At 40.4% G+C, this 18,618-nt stretch overlaps 1 protein-coding gene across 4 annotated transcripts; it reads right to left on the reverse strand.

Annotated features, from left to right (window-relative positions):
• Positions 1-929: 929 nt before the first annotated feature.
• On the reverse strand, positions 930-18,232 carry LOC132114329 (protein shisa-5-like). Of its 4 annotated transcripts, none has more exons than XM_059522437.1 (8): positions 18,111-18,232; positions 10,601-10,699; positions 10,226-10,309; positions 10,094-10,150; positions 9,913-9,993; positions 2,171-2,278; positions 1,789-2,088; positions 930-1,621 (listed from the first exon to the last, which is right to left on the reverse strand). In XM_059522437.1, exons 2-8 carry the CDS (start codon positions 10,697-10,699, stop codon positions 1,595-1,597), a joined length of 756 nt encoding a protein of 251 aa, XP_059378420.1. In that variant the 5' UTR covers positions 18,111-18,232; the 3' UTR covers positions 930-1,594. The 4 variants fall into 4 exon arrangements, with proteins under 4 accessions (XP_059378420.1, XP_059378421.1, XP_059378422.1 ...); XM_059522438.1 differs by lacking the exon at positions 18,111-18,232 and adding an exon at positions 11,016-11,087; XM_059522439.1 differs by lacking the exon at positions 9,913-9,993.
• Between the last annotated feature and the right edge of the window lie 386 nt (positions 18,233-18,618).

Below are 18,618 nucleotides of genomic sequence, written 5' to 3' on the forward strand. Positions count from 1 at the left end.
TGTAATTTCATATGATGACTTTATTGATGACGTTATTTTAAAATGTGGTAATTAGTCATAATAAAAAATGAAGGTGGCAGTAAATGAATGCCAAACCATATGCACGTCCACCTGTATATCTTTCTGTAAATGCTTAAAGTCACTGCATTGTAATCATACACTCATAAACGAAATGTTAAACTTGGAAAATTAGTTAATGTTTATAAGTTTGAAATTATATAAAACATGTAATTTGTGTAAAAGCAGCCAGTATCCAGTGCCAAATAAGAAGATCCTGCCGTTTGGCATCATGGAGCTGATGGAGGAGATTGAACAGGTTTGGCATCACATCTGGTAGTCCACCAAAAAACCCAGAAAAATCTGTCATCATTTACTAATTTCAAACCCATATGGTCTTTATTCTTCTATAAAACACAACATAAAAATAAATGTGTGCTGCTTGAGTCACTGGCAACAGAAGGTGTTTTGCCTAATGTCTTCAAGGCTCTCGCCCATCGTCTGGCTGAATTTCGAGCTTTCCTCTCTTATTATAATGCCCTCATGAAAGAGCAAAGAGGTGACGCCTTTTATTCATGCTTTAGCAACTTTTTAATTAAAATATTCCACATCTATACAGCAACAGAACAATTTTAGTAATGTACAGAGTTTCACAAAATCTCATCCTATGGCTTCTTTCTCTGATGAATGCACATCTAGCTTTTAAATGATATTGATTACATTTGTTTCTGTGTTAGTCCTCACAGTGATACGGAAGCTTATCTCTACCACAGAATAAAAACTACAAAATGTAAATGCTCTTTATACCACAATTCTGATCCCATGATTAGATCTATAAGGCCTTTATATCACACAATTCAGAGAAAAAAAAACGTAAATTTTTTGTACTGATTTTATTATAATAATAATAAAAAATAAAAGAGCTGCTGATCAGACCCACAGTGTAGTTAAGTATTTTGGTCATCTAAACCCATCTTCCTCTGCTTCAGTGCTGAGGTAAAGTGTAAATGTGGATATGCAATGCTTTGTTTTCAGATCTTCTGAAATATTTTTGAACAGGTCATGCTGTGCTAGAAATAATGTCTGTTGTGATGGGCTGGAAATAGCACCTCTTGTGGCAAGACAGGTTAAAAACTGATTTAATATAAACTCATTTGTCAGTCTATTTTCAAGAGATAATTATTATAGAGGTTAATAAATAGTAAATTTATAAGTTGACTGTGCAAACCACTTGTTTGAGTGATACAAATTTAAAGATAACTTTTTCTTTAAAAGTACACACTGAACACTGTTTGATAGGATTGTAAATGTTAAGAAATGCTGATTTGAATCAATCAAGTAAAATTTCCATTGTGCTGTCTAATGTGCAAAAAACTGCACTTAAAAAAAAGAAAAAAAAACAGTGTATTCAGTAAAATCATATCAAATGGTACATTAAACATTTGGGCGAATGAAACTTAATGAAATGTGTTTCTCATCCTGTGATGTATGTTTCCCATTCATTTGATTTACAAACTTAAATATAATTTTTGGTTTTCCATTCGCCATAATCCAACACCATAACTTCACACATTCCCTTTTGTGTCTGAGATCTAGTTCATCTTCTGGTCTGTAAATCTTCATACTGCAATAACAGAACACAGTGCATCAGAGCTGTGCAGTATCGCACTTGCAACAGGTTGGCAAGCAAATTTGATTGAAGGTTTGAGATAATTTATTGGTTTTGATGTGTTTCAACAGTTTTTTTCTGATGTAGTAGGTCTACAGTTACTCATAAATGCTCATAATTACCTCATATGCTGGTGGAGGTGCACTTGCAGCTGGACCAAAGTTTGGTGGAGGTGCATCTGGGAGTTTGTCGTAACTGGGTGGAGGTGTAGTTGGCACTGGACTGTAGATTGGTGGAGATGCATTGGGGACAAAACCATAATTTGGCAGAGGAGCAAGTGTGACTAAGCCATGTGCTGCTGGCTGCATGTACATGACTGAATTAACGGACTGAACCACTGCAGAGGGGTCCGGCTGACCCATTAGCATGATGCAGTTGACAGGCATATCTGTGGTCACATAACTGACCATGACAGGGGTTGACTGAAAGAGAACCAGCAACATGTTTATTATACATATATCTCATCTGATCATTTATTTTTGTATTTCTTTGGATGATGTTTACCTTTGGATTGCAGCAACAGGAACAGGAGGTTACAGCAATAGCAAGAGAGAAGATGAAGATCAGAATATCACAGGCGATAAGGACATAGTAGGTCACATCCGGAAAGATCTAGTTAATAGAGATACAATAATTATGAACTACAATATAGTCCAGGTGCTAGATCTAAATTGACCAGTATAAAGGACACTGCTGTTGTACTGTTGTTGTCACGTCCGGTGATACAAGGAAGCACGGAGAGATCCAAATGCGGGTATGATATTTATTATGGGGTAATCCAAAGGGGTAAACAGTCCAGGCAGGGTCAAAACCAGAATATCCAAATCCAACATAAACAAGACACGAAGACAAGGCAAGGCAAGGCAAGGCAAGGCAAGATGACGGACATGAATTAACCTCAACATTAAACAAGGACTCCGTAACACAGATTCAGACAGACTGGGTATAAATACACAGAAGGATAATGAGGGAACAGGAGACAGGTGGGGAACAATCAATTACTAAACATGAGGAAGGTGACCAAATAAGGGAACAGGAAGTGATAAGAAGAAAAGACACCGTGAGAAAGGAGGACACCTAGTGGAAACCCAGGGAACACAACCCAGACACTGTGACAGGACCCCCCCTCTATGGAGCGGCTCCCAGACACGACACAGACCAGGAGGGAGGAGGACAGGTGGAGGCTCAGGGGGAGGGACGGAGGGCCAGACTCACTGAGGGGAACAGACAGAAACATAACAGAAACCAAGAAACACAAAAAAAAACAGAGAAATCCATAAGGACATCATGTGGCGCCCCCCAGGGCGAAGCAGAAGACCACCACAGCCGTGTGATCAAGGCGGAAGCCCCCCAGGGCGGAGCAGAAGACCACCACAACCGTGTGGTCAGGACAGAAGCCCCCCAGGGCGGAGCAGAAGACCACCACAACCGTGTGGTCAGGACGGAAGCCCCCCAGGGCGGAGCAGAAGACCACCACGTCCTTGTGGACGAAGCCAGAGTCCTCCAGGGCGGAGCGGAAGACCCCCACAGCCGTGTGGTCAGGGCGGAAGGCCCCCAGGGCGGAGCAGAAGACCACCACAGCCATGTGGTCAGGACCAGAGCCCCCCAAGGCGGAGCAGACCTCCGTGCGGCTGGACCAACGGGACGACGAAACTCTGGTAATCCCCTGATGTCCTTACTGGACTCCAGAAGATTGGTGCTGGCCTGAAACTGCTCATGAAGATCATTGGTGACTTGTATTTGCTCATGAAGATCAATGGTGACTTGTATTTGCTCATGAAGATCACCGGTGACTTGACTCAGTCCTTGAAGATCACCGGTGCCTAGCCCCGACTCTGAAAGGTCAACGGTGACTAGCCCCGACTCTGGAGGATCAGCGGTGACTAGCCCTGACTCTGGAGGATCAGCGGTGACTAGCCCTGACTCTGGAGGATCAGCGGTGACTAGCCCTGACTCGACTCTGGAGAGTTCACTGGCTACTGACTCGACTCTGGAGCGTTCCCTGGCACCTGACTCGACCCTGGAGAGTTCACTGGCACCTGACTCGACCCTGGAGAGTTCACTGGCACCTGACTCGACCCTGGAGAGTTCACTGGCACCTGACTCGACTCTGGAGAGTTCACTGGCACCTGACTCGACTCTGGAGAGTTCACTGGCACCTGACTCGACTCTGGAGAGTTCACTGGCACCTGACTCGACTCTGGAGGGTCAACTGAGACGCTCATCCTGTGCCGCGGCGCTGGGCAAGCAGCCATCTTGGGCCATGACTCTGGCCAGGTGGCCATCTTGTACTGTGGTGCTGGGCTGGCGGCCATCTGGGGTTGTGGCGCTGGACTGGCGGCCATCTTGTGCCGTGGCGCTGGACTGGCGGCCATCTTGTGCCGTGGCGCTGGACTGGCGGCCATCTTGTGCCGTGGCGCTGGACTGGCGGCCATCTTGTGCTGTGGTGCTAGGCTGACGGCCATCTTGGGCTGTGGCGCTGAACCGGTGGCCAATTTGAGCATTGGCGCTGGGCTGGCGGCCATCTTGGGCTGGGGCGCTGGAACGGTGGCCAATTTGGGCATTGGCGCTGGGTTAGCGGCCATCTTGTGCTGTGGCGCTTGATTGACGGCCATTCTGGGCCATGACTCGGGAAGGGCGGCCATCTTGGACCGTGGTTCTGGACCGGTGGCCAACTTGGGCATTGGCGCTGGGTGAGTGGCCATCTTGCGCTGTGGCACTGGGCTGGCGGCCATCTTGTGCGGTGGCACTGGATTGGCGGCCATCCTGTGCTGTGGTGCTGGGCTGGCGACCATCTTGGGCTGTGGCGTTGGCTCAACAGCTGTGACGTGAACAGTCTTGGGAATCTCTAAGATCTTTGACAGCGTAGCGAAATAATCCAAGAATGAGTCAGCGGCCTTCTTGGGCGTTGGCGCTGAGCTGGCGGCCATTTTGCACCGTGGCGCTGGACTGGTGATCACCTTGTGTTGTGGTGCTGTGTTGGCGTCCATCCTGCCTCGTGACGCTGAAATAGCGGCAATCATGGGCAGTGGCGCCACCGTGGCAGACGTGCGCTTCCTCTCCACTCTCCGTCCGCCATGGTGAGACGGTGGCTCTGATCCATCCCACACGAGCCCCGGGTCGAAGGGAGGCCATGGTTGAGAGCGGTGCTGAATCTCCTCTCGACCACTCCCTCCTCGGCGACCTCCCCTTGTCCCCCGGAAAACCACCAGGCGAGTTCCCTCAAATCCATTCCTCTCCCGCTCTGTGGCTGGGGAGGAGACATAAGCAGACATACCGCTGGATCTTCGCTTTGACGGAGTCCTTCTGTCACGTCCGGTGATACAAGGAAGCACGGAGAGATCCAAGTGCGGGTATGATATTTGTTATGGGGTAATCCAAAGGGGTAAACAGTCCAGGCAGGGTCAAAACCAGAATATCCAAATCCAACATAAACAAGACACGAAGACAAGGCAAATCCAACATAAACAAGACACGAAGGCAAGGCAAGGCAAGGCAAGGCAAGGCAAGGCAAGATGACGGACATGAATTAACCACAACATTAAACAAGGACTCCGTAACACAGACTCAGACAGACCGGGTATAAATACACAGAAGGATAATGAGGGAACAGGAGACAGGTGGGGAACAATCAATTACTAAACAGGAGGAAGGTGACCAAATAAGGGAACAGGAAGTGATAAGAAGAAAAGACACCGTGAGAAAGGAGGACACCTAGTGGAAACCCAGGGAACACAACCCAGACACTGTGACAGTTGTAGACTATCCGTGTCAAGCACTTATATTTAAGTTTGTATGAGAAACAGAGTAAATCATTTTAATCTAGAGGGATTTAGTTACAACACAAAATAAACATGAATGAACATCAGAGGGTATGTTGAAAGATTGCTGAAGTTACTAAAAAATCTTTCATTTCCCATGCTATCACTCAATTAGGGTTTCAAGTGTGAAAAGATAATAAACAATAAACCAATAAACAACTTATAAACAGTATAGTGCATAATGTTTACCTCAAAAATGTCAATGGCCATAAACTAGTTAAGTCTTCTAGAAAATATATAGGCTACTCTAGAGAGGAGCATTTTGAATAATATGCACTATATAATATAATATTGTAATTATAAAGTTAGTATTATAACTTAAGTGTTTGTATACAAATCAGTTAATTTTAACAATATTAGTCAAGAACGTTTTTTAAAATGAGAAAATTTGCCATGTACTGTATGATATACACTCACTGGCCACTTTATTATGTACACCTAAAATAGTACCAGGTTGGGCCCTGTTTTGCCTTCAGAACTGCCTTAATTATTTGTGGCGTAGACTCAACTAGGTGCTAGAAACCTCAAAAAACTTGGTCCATACTGACATGATAGCATCAGGTATTTGCTGCAGATTTGTCAATTGCACATCTATAATGCAAATCGTTAGCCTCATAGCATAATTGCCTAAGTCATTTTTTGGCCAAATTGAGATATCTGCCTAACTTTACTGTCCTACCACTGCTGCATCATCCTGCCTTTCTGCCTATGTCCTTAGCCAATCACAACACTTATTAGAATCCAAAAACATTATCTGCCTAAGTCATCTCTTTGACTTAGGCAGTTTTGATACAAACAAAATGGCAGAAAACATGGGAAGACAGACTACTGAATGAAGAGCATAGAACAGATATCTTCAACAATTTCTGGTCCATGCCTTTCTGGGAGACACGCAAGCTGTATATCCAGACTCTAGTCCAAAATGTGCCCATAAAACAGAAGAAAGGTGGTGTTGCATCAAGGAGAACAATGTCCCTATTATACCACCTGCAACTGGCAGATAGACGTAAACTACCTGTGTGTAAGAATCTTTTCTGTTCAACACTTGGCATCGCCCCCAGAACCATTGGATCATGGTTAAAATCCAAAACTGATCCGTGTAAACCCAAGATCAACAAGACTGGCCCATGTGTGCCCATATCAGATGTTGACCAGACCTTCCTGAAAGAATGGCTCTCTGGACTGCCTACAGTCCCATCCCATTACTGCCGTCAGGTTCCCTCCTATCAGGAAAAGAAGTTCCTGGAACCGGTAACAGTTCTAAGTGATCTTCACAAGGAATATCAGAAAGCTGCTGGTGAAAATGGAGCGCGTGCTGTGAGACATATTTTCGAAATGTGTTCAGTGAGCAGAATTACTCCGTGTGATGTATGTGTCAGCGCCAAGGTAGGAAATACAGATCAGGATACCCTTACTACTCACTTGAAATTAAAGGCTCAGGCTCAAGCTGAAAAAGCTAAGGATAAAAAGGAATCCAGTGAAAAACTTTCAGTGTGGACAATGGACCTTCAATGCGTTCTTCTGTGCCCCAAGACGAAAGCAAGTACAATTTATTACAAAACTAAATTACAGATGCAAAACTTTACTTGCTTCAACATGAACAACAAAGATGGATATTGTTACACTTGGGAAGAGCATGAAGGCTCCCTCAGCAGTGAGGTTTTTGCCCATCTGCCGACCAAACACTTCGAATCAATCCTAGAGGCCAACGGAAACATTGAGAAAGTCATTGTCTGGAGTGATGGCTGTGGATATCAAAATCGGTGTGGTGCCATCAGCAACACCTACCTTCATCTGGCCATGAAGCATGGTGTCACCATAGAGCAAAAGTTTCTGGTTGCTGGCCACACACAAATGGAGTGTGACTCCATGCAAAGCCTCATTGAGCAGCGCATCGTCAAAGATATTCATACTCCACGTGATTACATTGTCATCTTTGAGACTGCACGAATACATCCATCCCCATACAAGTTGACCCAGCTATACCACAATGACTTCATGAAGTTATCTGGGGCCTACGTCAATATTCGACCAGGTAAGAAAGTTGGTGACCCCACAGTCCATGGCCTCTGGGCTCTCCATTACTTGGCTGATGGTTGAATCCGGTACAAGTTGGATTTTGAGTCTGAATGGGAGGACCTGCCTCAGCAAATCAACATCCCCAAAGAACCATTCCACTGGGTCCCACTCTTTCCTGCCCAACTGCCAATTAGTCTCAGGAAATTCAATGACTTGCAGGCAATGAAAACAGTACTACCAAGAGTAGCCCACCAGTACTATGACAACCTCCCTCATCAATAGACAGTGTGAAAATGAGTGTGCATAACACCTGAGTGGAACTTGGTGGGAAAGAAAAACAGTGGTTAAGGTTAAACATTAAGAAACAACTTGGTTAGGGTTGACAAGTTACACATCTTGGTTATATTTAGGAGAATAAAAAAAACTTTGGTTATGTTTCCACAGCACCTAAGTGGAACTTCGATTAAGGGTGGAAAAGGAAAACAGTGGTTGAGGTTAGACATTAATAAGAAACAACTTGGTTAGGGTTTACAAGTTACACATCTTGGTTATATTTAGGAGAGTAAAACAACTTTTGTTATGTTTCCACAGCACCTAAGTGGAACTTCGATTAAGGGTGGAAAAGGAAAACAGTGGTTGAGGTTAGACATTAATAAGAAACAACTTGGTTAGGGTTTACAAGTTACACATCTTGGTTATATTTAGGAGAGTAAAACAGCTTTTGTTATTTTATGTTTGCATTTTTTATGTAAGAGAAAAAATGCCTAAGTCATGGCATATTCTGCCTAAGTCACTTTTATTGGTTAGGCAATTGATGATGGATCTTTTTCTTTTTGCATACTTGTTCACACATCTGGTTGAATGTACTGTTATAATATCAATAAAAAATAACAATGTGATTTCTAAAAAATGTGTTTTTTCTTGTTTACCAAAAACATTGAAATATGACTTAGGCAATTATGCTATAAGGCTAACGAAATGTAAATAGCGATCCGCCATGGCGCGAGTGCATCTCACTCTTAAAGGGAATGGGAGATGACACTCTGTCTGGTTTATTGAATGTTACGCCCATTACTTATTATATACTTCTGATTACTAATATACTTCTGATTACTGCCTGTCTGACCATCCTTATAATGAAGTTTTGCATATGGATCCGAGCATCTCTGGCTCATCATTACAGACACTCAGTACATGCATGTTTCATTACAGCTGTTTGAACGAATCAGTTGAATCAATGACTCATGACTCACTCATGCAGTCATTTGCTGCTACCCACTGGCTGTTTTAGGTTTATATTTATTTTTGAAACATCAAAAAATTATTTATGCAATTGTAACTGCGGGTTAAATGCATTAATGTCCTGCATTAAACAGTCTATGTGATTGAGTCTAAATGCCACCAGATGCAGATGCCGTGCCACCTCAGCATTGCAAATACAAATTTCATTGTTGATACTTTTTTCATTTGATTGGTAACAGCCCTATATTATCTTACTATTTGAATTTATTGATTAAATTTAAGAATCAGACACAAATGATCTGTCAAATTAGGTTAGAAAAACTGGCTTTATAAAGGTAAAAATGCCCATAAAAGGTAAAAATCTATTTAAACTTATTGGAAGAGTCAGTTACCACCACACAGAATATGAAGAATATAAAAAGCTTTGGGAGTCAGCTGTCCATGGCAGTACTAAATCTGCCAAAGTACCAGCATAATAACACGCTCAGCAAAATATAGTCTAATTACTGTTAATGACAAAACTCCTGAAAATATAGAGATATAATTTTTTTTGTTATCATACAGATGCTCTTCTGCATAACTTGATTGTAATGAGTATTTAAGTTACTGATCATTTCAAACCAGTCTGGCCATTCTCATCTGACCTCTGGCATCAACAAGACTTTTCTCATAGTACTACTGCTCACCAGATATTTTCTTGTTTTTTCCTGGACAATTCTCTGTAAATCCTGGAGATTGTTGCGAAAAAAATCCCAGTAGATCCACAGTTTCTGAAATACTTAGACCAGCCCATCTAACTTCAACAACCATGTGACATTCAAAGTAAAAAATCAACTATCCACCACATTCTGATGCTCGGTCTGAACTTCAGCAAATCATCTTGACCATATGTGCCTAAAGTTTCTGCCATGTGATTGGCTGATTAGATAGTTGTGTTAATGAGCAATTGAACAAGTGTGCCTAATTAATTGAATGTATATCCAATTGAATTGCTAACGAATCGCAACCTTGTGATTCAAAACTGAATCAAAATTTGTGTCAATACCCAGCACTACTAGACACACACACACACACACACACACACACACACACACACAAACACACACACACACACACACAGCCACACACACACACACACATACAGTAGGTCATGTAACCACTTACCAAAACATAAAGAATGTGAGAGTGGAGGGAGAAAGCAGCTATTGCTAAATTGACATAGCTGAGCATTTGTGAGATATTGACCTACAATACAAACAAACAAATAAATAAAATTACTCTTGTGTTTTTTTTTTCTTAATCATACTGTATTACTTCTTCTTAAGACAGTAAAGTTGACACTAACCAGATGTGGTTTACGTTTGTAAGCAGCCAAGACTGTTATGGCTCCAATTATAATGGACTGTACAGAAACGGAACAGAATTCAGTAGTTGTTCACTGTATGATGTTGTAAAGATATTGAAACGATTGACTTACAATGATTGGTGACCAGAAAACATAAAAACTCTCATTATGGACCATCAAACCGAGTGCCAATAAGGTTATCAGTATTTCCAAAATCTGTGAGACAAAAACATAAGATATAGTGCCTGTTATTAATTCATACACTCTGAACAGGAAAGGCAAGAAGAAGATGCAGCTTAGTTTATTTACCAAAATAACAAAGATTAACACAGAAGAAGACAGAAATGCAACAGCTATACAAACAAACAAACCACACTTGACAGACAACTGAGTGCATTTAATACAGAGGTAAATGAGGACTTAAACAACCATGGAAACATGGGAAAATAAGAGCATACAAACTAACAGGAACACAAACCAACACAGAACGTGACAAATTTGATTTACCCCCAGAGCCAGTGGCTTGGTCTTGAGGAACTTGGAGACTTCATACTGCTGTTGCTGGTATACTGGCGTGGTTATCATCACATCAGAGGGTTTTGGCATCTTTTAACATACAGAGAGGATCATGTCTTTATGCATAATCGTTTTCTTATCAGACAATGCTTAGTGTTGGTATTGTGCCCAATTCTGGCCCCTTGCCAGATTATTACCTAGGCTAGGCGCACAAGATAGCATCTGTGAGTTTCGGGTGGCGACGCAGGTATTTGCACGCTTATTTCTGGTCTTTGAGACCTTTGCATTTACTAAACCTGCTACTGTCAGCCGGAGTATAACATAGACCGTGCAACACACACTTAATGACAGAACAACTCAGAAATATACTTAAAATAACATTTAAATATACTTGACTTATACTTACAAAAAGTAAAAAAATATTTGAGCTATAGTCGTGCTCCTAGAATCCGTGTTTTCATTGTTATACGGTAGAGGGCGCTAGTACACATCTTCTTTACAGAATTTCCAAAAAAAAAACACAAGAAGAAAAAGAAACAACAGATACTTACACATGTAATCTAACACGATCATCTGACATGAAACAGCATCAAAACTGTAACGTTATGGAATAAAATGTCAACTGATGAAGAGATAATAATTACAGTCAAGCTTCGGGGTGTTGATCAACTCCATCTACATTTTGATTATCATTCTGAATCAAATTCAGTCTTTTTTCAGCTTTTTGTTCAAAATGTCATTTCTTTATTTTTTATGAAACTTACCCACATTAAAGTGTTTAAAAAATAATGCATAAAGCTAAAATGTAATGTTTTTGTTAACAAGCAGATATCCTGTTCTTATTTTTGATGTTTTGTATATTCAGATATTCATATAACAAAAAACATAACCTAATTAAAACCTAAATAGGGACATAGTAGTATACTTAAAGTATGATGTAAAGTTCACTTAAATAAAACTTATGAGTATACTTGCAGTATAAAACTACTAAACTATTAGTTTACTGAGACTATCCTTCAAAGTGTACAAAGTATTTAATTAGTAAACTATCAGTGTACCTACAAGTTCACTTTTAGTATAATTGCAGTACAAACTACAAACATAGAGGTAAACTAGTTGTGTACTCAAAGTTTGCTACTGTTATACTTAAAGTAAACTTAAAAGTATAATTTTATATACTAGAAAGTGGGCCAATTTAGTCCCAAGGAGTATTGAAACAGTACACTTACAAGTATACCACTAGAACACTGAAATTTGTATACTTGCTACATAAAGTATACTTGAACTTCACTTAAGTATACTTAAAATAAACTTGAAGTATACTACTTTTTGACAAGGGGGGAGTTAATTTCTTTACTATTGGGAGATAAGAGGGTCTGTATTACTTACTATTTGAGAAAGCGTATCGGTCAACTTGGATCACATGTGCCTTAAAGGGGAAGGTACACTGTAGGTACACTGATAGTTGACTAATTTAAAGGGAAGTCGTGGCCTAGTGGTTAGAGAGTTTGACTCCTAACCCTAGGGTTGTGGGTTCGAATCTCGTGCCGGCAATACCACGACTTAGGTGCCCTTGAGCAAGGCACCGACTATTGGAGAAAGCGTATCGGTCGACTTGGATCACATGTGCCTTAAACCGAACCCCCGAACTGAACCACCGAACCCCCAACTGCTCCCCGGGTGCTGCAGCATAGATGGCTGCCCACTGTTTTGGATGTGTGTTCACTGCTGTGTGTGTGTGCACTTTGGATGGGTTAAATGCATGTCCATTGACATCCATAAAAAAAATTAAAAAAAAACGCCTCTGGTCTCGTTTCCCATGTACTGGCAAACCAGAACCGTTAGCATTAGCCATTATGCTGTTTTGGCTAAAGGTTGCAGGCTTGCCTTCTAGTGGCTTTGACTGTTTCTATGTGTCACTATATGTAAGTCGTCTGCCATATTTGAAGGGTCAACTTGACGTCATTAGCCGTGTTTCCACTGTCGAGCTTAAACCGGGCGTGCTATAGTGCGTGCCAGGACCAGTCGCGTTTCCACTGTCAATTCCGGGGCTTGACCGTGCCTTGCCGAGGCTTCCTCGGGGCCAACGGCCAGGGGTTTTTGGCCCGACGAAAACCTTGGGCCAAAGCGGGCGAACTGGGACTAGAGGAGGAGTTATGAACAAAAGGCGGAGTTTCCAGACCGTTCTCATCCCAAGGCGTCATATACTGACACTCTTGACATTTCGTCAACATCCTACGCACATGGCACCCTCTAGCGTCAATATTAGAAGCAGATAAAAATGGGCCAGAAGGCGCCTCCTAGCGGTCTAACCCTAACCCTAACCCTAACCTTAACCCATAATCTGTGTCTCATATTGACGCTAGAGGGTGCCATATGCGTAGGATGTTGACGAAATGTCAAGAGTGTCAGTATATGACGCCTTGGGATGAGAATGCGTTAGAGTTTCTCAGAGCTCAGCGCCTGCAGATCATTTTAGAAAGATAACAGCTTTAACACAGGTATTAAAGACTTTTTAAAATAAGTGGAGCTCAAAACTCACTCTTAGTTAGCACCAAGTGTTTGAAATTATCCGATGTGGATTATAATCAATAAACAAGGCAGAAATATTTATAAGCGATGCAAAAGTCTGTGCACGCTAGGCATTAACATTACAATAGTAAACGTAAATATGACCGCTTGAAGAAATCAGACGTCAGCTTCTTTCTCTATTACAATCGTGTATTTATTTAGTAACTTATATTATCTGTCACAAGCCTCATCTCGAGAGTTTAGCTCCACGTTGCCTATCATAAAAAAATATAATAATGTTTTTTGTTCGGGAGCTTTCATAAAAATAGAGATATTTTCATTCATTCTAAATGTGACGGCTACTGTGGCTACAAATAAACAGAAACAGACTCGACTGAATAAGCAGGCTATTTTCATAAGCGTTAAAAATAAATAAATAAAATAGAAATAAGTGTATTTATGTGTGATTCATTTTGAGTCCTGATAAATTAAATCAATATGATCAATGTATCACTTCTATAGTTAAAACATCGATGCTTTTGAATTTGAATATATAACAAAGCATGCAAACAAATGGCCGCTTTTAACATGTTCCTGTGTGATCGCGCATGTTCCAGTGACTTATTTCTTAGTTTTCTGATAACTTCTCTTTGTTGGTGAAATGATGAGGTTGCATGACGTTGTTCCTGAGAGGCGTGTAAAGGGCGTGCTTTAGTGACGCGCAGCGGAGCTTCAGGCTCCAGCACGTCCTGATTTTGCTGAGTTAGATGTGTTCCTAGGTCAACATATTTTGTTGACCCTGGAACAACATTTTACTCCAAAAATATATTCTTGACCATATCCCTACACCTAAACCTAACCTTAACCATGAGTAATCCCTAAAATCAGAGGAAATGATAGATGAATGACACTGATGTACAAGCACCAAACAGTGATTTTAAGCGTAAACCTCACAAAATCTATAAACTGGCTCTTCAAATCTGATTGGTTAATCACAATGTTGTTCCAGAGACAACAAAGATGTTGTCCCAGGAACATGTCTCACTTGGTAAAATCAGGTTCTGCCAGGCTCCACTGTGGAAACCCTGCGCTATTCTGGCCTCGGTGCTACTGGCCCGAGGCTATGAGCCCCGCCCCGCCCGTTTTAAACACTGGCTCGCACTGGCCCGACAGTGGAATTGCGGCTATTCACCATCAACCAATGGTCAGCCAATGGTCTGTGAACCCCCGAGTATGGTGGCCGAGAGAGCTCAACGTCTTGTTGTTTAAGAACAAGTTACCAATCATTAAAAACTTGTAATATTGAGTTAATACATTTAAAAACACAAACCAACACATTCTCACATGTGAAAGGTGACCCTGTTTCTTCGGGAATTAAACCCGGGCAGTTTTTACAACCAGAGGCTGTGCACGATTTTGGCATCTTCTAATATTCATTGATTATTATGGTGTATGACGTCAAGCTGACCGTTAAAGATGGTGGACACATTTACATGCTTGGCACAGTAGTATGGAACATCTACCTATCCACCCTTTTCCTTAACGTGGAAGTAAGCCTATGGGTCAGACTTCCATTTCATTATCCGTTATAGGTAAATAATGAGGAAAATAACAACGTTCAGTAAACTGTAAGACTGTTTGCAGTACAAACCAGTGTGTTCTTAATTAAGATAACAGATTCAAATAATATGATAGGACACATCAATTGTCAATATCAAGCAGCAAAATGATTGTTTTGTACAGCTAAAAACAGCTGGACGCATGAGACCGGAAGCTAGACCCATAGAATTTCCAAATGGCGGCACCCATTTTTACGTCAGGCCTATGCATGCCAAAGTCGAAAACCGGAAGTGTCACATGATGTGCCACTGCCCTTATGAAAATTAACCATGGTTTTACCACAAATAAAACCAAAAACCCATGGTTACTATAGTTAAATCATGGCAAACACAAATTAATCATGGTTTTGCTAGTTCAACCATTCATTTGTAGTGAAAGTGTGGTTATACAAATGGTAATCTATACACCAAAAACAAAACATGGTTACTATACACTTTTACTACAATAAAACCATGGTTAATTTCCGTAAGCTCATGCGCACAGTGGCATGCACCAGTGGCTTCCGTACGTTTGTGTTAATACCGCTACTGTCTGCTTGGCTCTCAACAGTCATAATGGCTACTGAATGCAAACTTATGGTTTAGATTCATCAACACATTCAGACACTTTGATCTTGTAAATGAACAGCTTACAAAAAGACTTATGACATTACGTGACATTTAAGATTTTTTGTGGTTATAGTATTTAGTGTAAATGTATCAGTTCAGTCCCTAAACTGGATATTTGCAGCTTACTTTGCTTATGGTTCCGATCAAAAAGTCTCTCTAAACAATCAGTATTCCTAAACTAATCACCTGAGTGAATGATTCAATAACTAATTTACAGAGAGTGTCATTTGACACTATAAAAACATAGGTAACCTAAACAGTGTTGTATCCTACGTCTATTTCCTATGCCAGTAACCAGGGGCGGACTGGCCATCTGGAGCACCGGGACTTTTCCCGGTGGGCCGCTAGCCAATGTGGGCCGGCCCACCCGGTACACAAATATATATATATTTTTTTTTTTTTTTTTTTTAATTGACGGAAATCATAATATTACATCTCTTTTCTACGCAAATGGATGAGTGAGTCGATCGCGCAGCCAACAAGCTGTTTAGGTTTCGTCTAATTTAGAGAGAGACAGATTCATCTGGTACAGCGAATTTCTCTGAGCAGCAGGCCACTGTATACGTTCACTTAAAACATAACCAACTGTGTTTACGAGAATACTTGCAGAGACAATTATTTTGAAATAATTGTGTGTGTATTTATTCATTCAGAAGTTAGGATACCCAAAAGATGAATTAATTCTTTGTACGCGCATTGTCTGAAATGCTGCTCACAGCGCGTGCTTTGAACGAGTGCGCGCAAGCTTCGAACGCGCGCAAATTGTTTAAAAAAGTTGAATCAGCAAGATTTCGAAACAAGTGAAAACGATCAACTACGATACATTTCACCCCTCCAAGCGAGTGAACAACGCGAATTTTAAATCACTATTCACGATAGCCCGTCGGGAAGAGCAGTGATACATTTTGGAGCCCGACTGCAAAACACAATAGCCCCTGGACGTCGGGCTAGCGATTTTGCGAGCCCTGCACCTCAGATCTATCCAGTTTGTGAACCACTGGTTTCCACAATGTTTTCGTTAAACAAAATAAATGATTATTTTAAAAGATTTACTCAAGAGAATAATCTGTTCACGAATCGGATCATGAACTTATATTACCGCATATTCATGCATCTGTTAATAGCAGGGTTGGGAAGGTTACTTTGGAAATGTAATAGGTTACAGATTACAAGTTACCCTATTTAAAATGTAATAGTAGTGTAACTTTTTCAATTACTTTATTAATGTAATGTAACTAATTACTTTTGATTACTTTTTGATTACTTTTCAAAATCTCCAATAAATGTTTACTTGCAACTGTTAATCATCTTCAAACATTTACACCATTCAGGTTTAACCTTACAGCAGTGCTTAATACTGTCAGACTTTTACAATCCTTCATCACTTGAATTAAGATGATCAAATTTGAACACATGTCTGCATGTCTTCTTCATTAATTTCCACATGGGGCAGACTGGGATAAAATTTCAGACCGGGAAATCTCAAACTCATACAAACAAATTCATGGACAACACTATTTTTTGTATGGACCTGATATAAAAAAAGATTTAAATCTTTAGTTTGGGGACATGCAAAATAATTAAAAGTTCTCTCCTGAACTTCACCTTCACTTCATTTCTTTTTTCTTTTCAGTCTCTTTATTTTGCCCTGTTATCCATCTACCTCATGACTTTAACACTCAAGATTGAACAAAACTATACTTTCTAAATTGCCTACATGTCAAATTGAGTGCATCACTACAATATAAAATCCTAATACTGAACATGAGTCATGTTTTTCCCTCACAAAAATTAACTGCTTTTATTACGTAAAAGTACAGTAACCATGGTTTTTTTTTATTATTATTATTGCAAATGGATAACCATTTGTATTTATTTTTAAATAAATAAATATGTAAATTTGTGGCATGGTTTAACAACAGTAACCTTTGTCTCTGAATTTATAGCAAATATTAAAACTTTGCATATGCTTTGATGCAAGTGTACTTTTGATATATTTGTCCAATGTGGCATATTCCGTCCGTGTTAGGCAATAGCAATCCCGTTTTTATGACTGGATTCTACTAACCAGACTGTGTTTCTGCATCGCGGAAATTATAGGGCCGTACATCTCAGAATAGTCAGTTCAATTTGGGAAAGAAATCAATTACATCTGTATGTGGATGTGTGTAAATATTCAAATGTAATCCCCACTGTAATCTTTAAAATTTTCAGAAGTAACTGTAATTTAATTACTCATTTTTTCTTAGTAACTGTAACTGATTACAGTTACATTTATTTTGTAATTAAATTACATAATAAAGTTACATGTAACTAGTTACTCCCCAACACTGGTTAATTGAATGCAAAGTGTGAGTTCTAGGAGAATGTTTGTCTCGTGATGAACATGTATCGCTCACTAGGAGTCGCTAAATGAACAGCTGCAGCACGCAGGTTACCTTTTTTTTTTTTTTTCAATGGAGGATCAGTTGCCCTATTGGTTAAAATCCCCAAACAGTATACTTAAATATCAAATAAATAAATTACATCAAAACAGGGGCGTTTGCGTTTTGATGTGGTGGGCTGCTGTGGGCCAGAAAGTCCAGGGCCACTTTTTGGTCCCAGTCCGCCCCTGCCAGTAACCCTACACAAGCTTTACAAATAATCTTCAAGGAGTGTAGTGCTCAAATGTCATTCTAGAGCTATCAGGTTGTATGTAGGTCCTAAAGGAGAAAAATATCTGAGCATATTAATCAAAATGTTGATAAAACTGCATGCTTTACCTAATGTTGGTGTTACACTCTTGTGTCCGATCTTCTTATTTTCACTTTCATCTAGAAGGCTTATCTGCGTGAAAGAGACTCCTCCCCTCCAGCCTAAGTGAAACTCATGCAGCAAACATGTCTGAAACGGCACAAAATAAAGTTAGTTTAAAATGTTTTTTAAAAATGTAATAAAATGTAGTTTTCTTACATCAGTTGCAAGCTAATATATCAGTACATCAGTATCAGCCATTCAAGTACACTGTGTGTGTCTGTGTGTAGTTATAATTATTGTTATGCTATCTGTGCAGGTCAGGCAGTGAACAGACTGTATGCACTACCCCGACAAAGCCAAAAGTGTAATGGGCTATTGTTCAACATATTTACAATCAAACATCCATTTTGGATTGATTTTTTTTTATAGTTGTCACCGAAACAGTGCTGTATTATAAAAAGAAATCAGTGACAGAAAAACAGGAAACTCCTGTTTACTCTGATACTGAAGCCTGATTTGACCACTTTCGTGTAG

Source organism: Carassius carassius, chromosome 33 (genome assembly GCF_963082965.1).
Source record: "Carassius carassius chromosome 33, fCarCar2.1, whole genome shotgun sequence".
Lineage (NCBI taxonomy): Eukaryota > Metazoa > Chordata > Actinopteri > Cypriniformes > Cyprinidae > Carassius > Carassius carassius.

Coding starts and splice junctions, on each gene's coding strand:
- LOC132114329 (XM_059522437.1), bottom strand. CDS start 10,699: ATGCCAAAACCCTCTGATGTGATGATAACCACGCCAGTATACCAGCAA. Junction 2,279..9,912: donor CTCACATTCTTTATGTTTTG/GTAAGTGGTTAC, acceptor TCTATTAACTAG/ATCTTTCCGGATGTGACCTA. Junction 2,089..2,170: donor CCTGTTGCTGCAATCCAAAG/GTAAACATCATC, acceptor GTTCTCTTTCAG/TCAACCCCTGTCATGGTCAG.